Raw genomic sequence first — 5,448 nt, forward strand, 5'->3', positions numbered from 1 at the left:
TTTAGCTTTTCTAGATACACAGATTTTGCTATGAACCTAGACAAGCTAAAATAATTAATAATTTGGGACGGAGGGAGTAATGGAGAAAAAACAACACTCTATATGCATGCATAACCATCGTTTCTTGAAAAACAAGTTTCCTAGAGAACTTTGCATCGAATAATTATTGAATTGGTACCCAGAAGCTATACCTACAAAAAAAAGCAAGATAACAATATACAACCCAATGATTATTGTTGTCAATCTATTTTGTCAGATAATTGAGTTAAATGAATTTCATGAAGCAAGCGGGACTAGTATATATATATTCATCGCTTAGTTTAGATGGTGTAAAGTTTTGATGTAAAGTGTCACATCGGAGATTCCGGCAAACATTTAAAGTATTAAACATGAATTAATTATAAAATAAATTACATAATCTGTATGTAAACTACGAGATGAATTTATTAAACCTAATTAATCCATCATTAGAGCATGTGTTACTTTAGCAATTTAGTATCTAATCACAGTCTAATTTGTCTCATTAGATTCGTCTCACAATTTATAAGCAAACTGTGAAATTAATTTTTTATTTTATCTATATTTAATTCGTCATGCAGATGCCGCAATATTCGATGTGACACTTTTGAAAGTTTGAACTTTGGATCTAAACAAGGCCTGAAATGGATGGTACGCTTCTCTGTATCCGCTGGCTTGTCAGCCAACCAGCCAGCCAGCCAGCAGTGTTTTGCTTTCACACCAAATCAGCATCAGCCACCAGCCAGCTGAACAGAGTGGCACTATATATTTTTGTTATATACAATTCTGATGTACTTAAAATATAAGGTGAAAGAAACAAGCATAAATTGGGAAAAGACGATAGCTGCAGCGGATACAGTAGGAAAGTGATTTTCCATTATACTAGTATTTATATTTGAGAATTTTTACAATAATTGAAAAAATAGAAGCCGTTCATTTGACAGAATCATACGGTGGTACCTGAAAGTACCTAAGTACCTGGTGGTACAAAAATGTGAAACCAAGTACCAAAAAATGAGATCGAATACTATTTTAATTTAATTTTTATAAATACCTTCAATTGTACCTCGAGCTTTGTTACAATGATTGTAAAGTACCGATAAGTACTTTCAGGTACTATTACCTTGAATTTTTTTTCTAATTGTTGATCAATGAAAGGTATTTACAAAATTAAATTAAATTAGTATTCGGTCCCATTTTTTGGTACTTGGTTCCGCAATCAATTACTTTAGTCTAGGTACTTCCAGGTACTTTGTACCTTAATCACTGTACGATTCTGTTAGATGGACGGCTTTTATTTTTTCAATCATTGTAAAATTCTCAAGCTCTCTATATACAGCCTATTAATTCCTACTGAGATAGATTCTTGCTTGCGCAAGGAAGCGTGTTTGAATTGTCAATTTTTTGGTGTGTGCAGTGTTTATATCTTGAAAAAAATATACACCACTTGATGGTTGATGCTTACTACAGTGATCGCAGGACACAGTTTGTCGGTGCGAGGGAGGAAACAATTTTTTAAAGAAAAAACACGTGCGACGATTATGCTACCCTGTCTTGAGGGAACAATCTGGTGGCGACCCGAATCCTGCCAGTGAAAATGATCTGTTCCAAAACCAGCAAGAAAAAAAGGCAGCTCCTTGGTGCGTGTATGTGGCCAAGGAGTGATCACACACTCCGTACACATTAAGAATCACTAATATAATAGAAATTATTAGAAAAAAAACATATTATTAGATTGCTGCATGGACACTCCAACCAGCCACTGGGCTCGAAAAGGGCATTCTATACATGCATTGAAAAGGCTCACAGCATCAACGTGTGGTTACCATTGGTTTGTCGATCGCCTAATCTCTTCCACGCCCGCAGCGCTGCGCTGTGATGTCTCCAAAATGAATCCGTGCGCGTATGGGCCGCATATCATCGCTGCCTTTTCAAAACCCTAATCGTGCCTAATTAATCCCCCGGACAGTACGTTCACCTTTTCAATAGCTGCCTAGCCCGTCATGGCTATAATTATTGGCTAGATTCTGCTGCATGCCCTAATTAATCCCCCGGACAAGCAACGGCGGCTTTATACGTTCACCAGCATCGTCGTGGGGTGATGCCGTCCGATAATGGGCATGCATGTGTGTTTTGCTTGCGTTGCAAATAACAGGTGAGATCATGAAGTGATGTTAACGCAAAGCAGCGGATAGATGGAGCTGCTGCTGCTCTGCTGGCTGTGCAAAGCGGAGCAAAGTCCAACAGGGCCATGCATCTGCACTTGCACCCTGCAGTGTCAAGGTGCATGGAAGGAAATCATTCGGCTGGAGAAAGTGCAGGGCCGAGAGCGAGTAGTGGGAGGCAGTCCTGCCCTACCAACGAGAGGGCACAGCTCGGTGGACAGTTAAGAGATAATACCTAATCGATCAGCTAGCAGCGCACACGGGCATCCAAGATTATTGGCCCCATTTGGTTACTCTCCACAAGTGCCTAGAACAGATTTTGACCGCTAATTACAGTATCAAACAATACAAAACCAACTTCACAACCCCGCGTTAGGAACTCTGAAAAATCTGACGAGGCCTTTGACCGCGTGATTAAAGGATGATTATTGTATCACCACTACAGATAATCATCAATTAATTACCGTCATTAGATTCGTCGCAAAAAGTTACACTCATCTCTGAAAAAGTTTTGCAAATAGATTTCATTTAACCTGCCATGCGTGCACTAGAATACTCGTTCTAGGAACCAAACGAGGCCATTATATATTATACAAGGTTTTAAATCTCCAGCTATAGCTTCCGCTATCTCCCGCTATAGCTGTTTGAGAGAGATTTAGTTAAAATTTTTCATGTACAACTTAGCTCTTAGCTGCCGTTATAGCCCGTTATAATCGGTTATAGTCTGCTTTTAGACATAGATCGCTAAATATCTTAGTCGGCTATTTAAAACATTGATATTATATTATAGCCCTAATTATTAGTTTTCAGTTATTTCTAGAAAACTTTTTAGCCTTTCTCGTGCATGATTCACGACAACCTTTGTTGCTCGGAGCATGCAAATGGTGTGGACTGTGGAGGAAGGCGGGGTCGAGCTAGGAGAAAGGAATTAAAGGAGATCGATAGATCGAGCTGAAAAGCGAAGGGGGTCGATCGAGGAGGAAGCGAGAGTACACTGATCACACTCTCTGCAGTCTACACACTCGCTCTACAGTACAGTGGCCTGCACCAACTTGAGAGAGACCTCCCGCCCTCCCCGCCCGGGCTCTCTCTCTCTTTTATATCTCACCTTCTTCGTCCCCATCCTCCCTCCCTCTCCTAGCTCATTGTGTCGTCGTCGTCGTCGTCGTCTTCCCGGCTTCGGCGTTCTATCTGCTGGCAGCAACGCCCGCAGCAGCTCTCGTTTGCTGCGCTGTAGCCCATCTCTTGGGGGTGGCATGGCGAGGCGGACGAGCGGCCCCAAGAAGAAGCTGAGGAGGGGCCTCTGGTCGCCGGAGGAGGATGAGAAGCTGATGAACCACATTGCCAAGTATGGCCATGGCAGCTGGAGTTCCGTCCCCAAGCTAGCAGGTACTACTGTAGCACTATATATGTACCATATATTATTCAGACACCTTAGAATCTGTCAATTCGGCTCAATGCCGCAGCATGGTTACTATATATTTCTTTAAGATATATAGCTTTACGATTATTATTGTAGTATAAGACTGTGCTTAAGGAGAAAGGATCGGCGTCCCAACAAACTTTGAAGTTAAATTGATGGAATTCGTGGTGTTTTCTGCACTAGGTCTTGAGAGGTGTGGGAAGAGCTGCAGGCTGAGGTGGATCAACTACCTCAGGCCGGACCTCAAGAGGGGCGCATTCTCGCAGGAAGAGGAAGACCTCATCATCCATCTCCACTCCATGCTGGGCAACAAGTACGTCCATAGTTTGACTACCCATCAATCCATGCATTCTGTCAGCTGATTCAGTCTGAATCTTTGCCAATTTTAGCTGATCAAATTGGGAATTTGTTTGCTTGTCCGTGCGTGAATGACACAGGTGGTCTCAGATTGCAGCGCAGCTGCCGGGGCGGACGGACAACGAGGTCAAGAACTTCTGGAACTCGTACATCAAGAAGAAGCTCCGCCAGCGCGGCATCGACCCGGCCACGCACAAGCCGCTGGCCGAGGCCGCCAGCAGCGGCCGCGGGGGCGCCGCCGCAGCCAGCCGCGCGCGCACGGCTGTGTTCAGCGACGCCGAGCTCATCCTGCAGTCGTCATCGGCGGGCAAGCACATGCCGCCGCCGCCAGTGACGGCGGAGAGCTACGTGTACAGCCGCAGCATCAGCGCCGACGGCGGCGCGAGCGACGGCTCCCTGCAGTCGCTGTCGGGGTACAACCAGACTGGGGACTTCGCGGAGGCCTACCTGCAGGACCCTGACGCGCTGCAGCCGTGCGGCCCCTCCGGTGTCCCGGCGGTCGTTCTGCCGTCGGCGTCGAGCTCCAGCACGCTGAACTCGATGGGCGGCCTAAGCCCCGCGGCCACCACCGCCACCACGGGAACAGACGAGCTGTCGACGCAGCAGAGCTGCAGCGCCAGCCACCTGCCGTGGCTGGAGCTGGGCACGAGCGGCTACGCGAACGGCGCCACCGCCGCCGTGGACCACTACGGCGCGGCGCTGGACGAGCTCAAGTGGTCCGACTACGTGTTCGACGGCTACGGCGGCGGCGCGCAGTACCAACAGGGACAGTGCATCTACGGCGACAGCAAGGACGCCGTGCAGTTCGTCGACGCCAGCGGGCTCGGCAGCAGTTGGTGCCTGAATTGATCTCGAGCCAACGCACTCGGCGGCGAGCAATTAATCGATCGACTACTCAACCCAACACTTATACGCGTGCCTACGATTGCTGATAGCTAATGTTTGTTGTTTGGTGAGCTTCTGGTTTGTAAATTTCTTCCTCGTTTGGATTACCGGGCTTGCGTTGCGTGTTAATTTTCCGGTGCAATCCACATGTAAAGATCATATGGTGATGGTGCATTGTTGGTGACGGGACAAAGGATTATATAGAGATACATATATATAAATGGGAGGTGTTTAATTGAATTATGTGGCTAGTTTAATAAAAAGATTGGTGACTGGTCAGTAATCTCTCTGCTTCAGCGTTGGCTTTGTCATGGGGTCCTCCATTTTTTTTCTTTTCGTGACGCTGTTGGCGCTGGTCCCAGCATCGCCCGTGCTTCAATTTGGTTCTCATTATATTGAGTTGTATTGAAATCAGTTTTTTTCTCTCCTGCACAACTTTTGTCGTGTAGCTAATGCAATGCAAACAAATATTATTTAAAACACAAAAATTATGGAAACTTAATCGTTCAAAAATTGCAATACATACTTGAAAACATTGCAATTTCATATATATAGATCAAAGGTTGTGGTTTGAGAGTCTAGAGATAACTACATGGCAAG

At 45.4% G+C, this 5,448-nt stretch overlaps 1 protein-coding gene across 1 annotated transcript; it reads left to right on the forward strand.

Moving 5' to 3' along the window:
• The first annotated feature begins 3,306 nt into the window (after nucleotides 1–3,306).
• LOC120661947 (transcription factor MYB4-like) lies at nucleotides 3,307–5,088 on the forward strand. The gene is made up of 3 exons (XM_039940974.1): nucleotides 3,307–3,572; nucleotides 3,790–3,919; nucleotides 4,044–5,088. The coding sequence occupies exons 1-3, from the start codon at nucleotides 3,440–3,442 to the stop codon at nucleotides 4,810–4,812; spliced, it is 1,032 nt and encodes a 343-aa protein (XP_039796908.1). The 5' UTR covers nucleotides 3,307–3,439; the 3' UTR covers nucleotides 4,813–5,088.
• Nucleotides 5,089–5,448: the final 360 nt, after the last annotated feature.

The sequence above is a fragment of the Panicum virgatum genome, chromosome 2N (assembly GCF_016808335.1).
Source record: "Panicum virgatum strain AP13 chromosome 2N, P.virgatum_v5, whole genome shotgun sequence".
In the NCBI taxonomy this organism is placed as follows: Eukaryota; Viridiplantae; Streptophyta; class Magnoliopsida; order Poales; family Poaceae; genus Panicum; species Panicum virgatum.

Excerpts from the sequence above, each read along its gene's own strand:
- LOC120661947 (XM_039940974.1), top strand. The coding sequence starts at position 3,440 with ATGGCGAGGCGGACGAGCGGCCCCAAGAAGAAGCTGAGGAGGGGCCTC. Across the intron at positions 3,573-3,789 it reads TTCCGTCCCCAAGCTAGCAG|GTCTTGAGAGGTGTGGGAAG; the intron begins GTACTACTGTAG and ends TTTCTGCACTAG. Across the intron at positions 3,920-4,043 it reads CACTCCATGCTGGGCAACAA|GTGGTCTCAGATTGCAGCGC; the intron begins GTACGTCCATAG and ends TGAATGACACAG.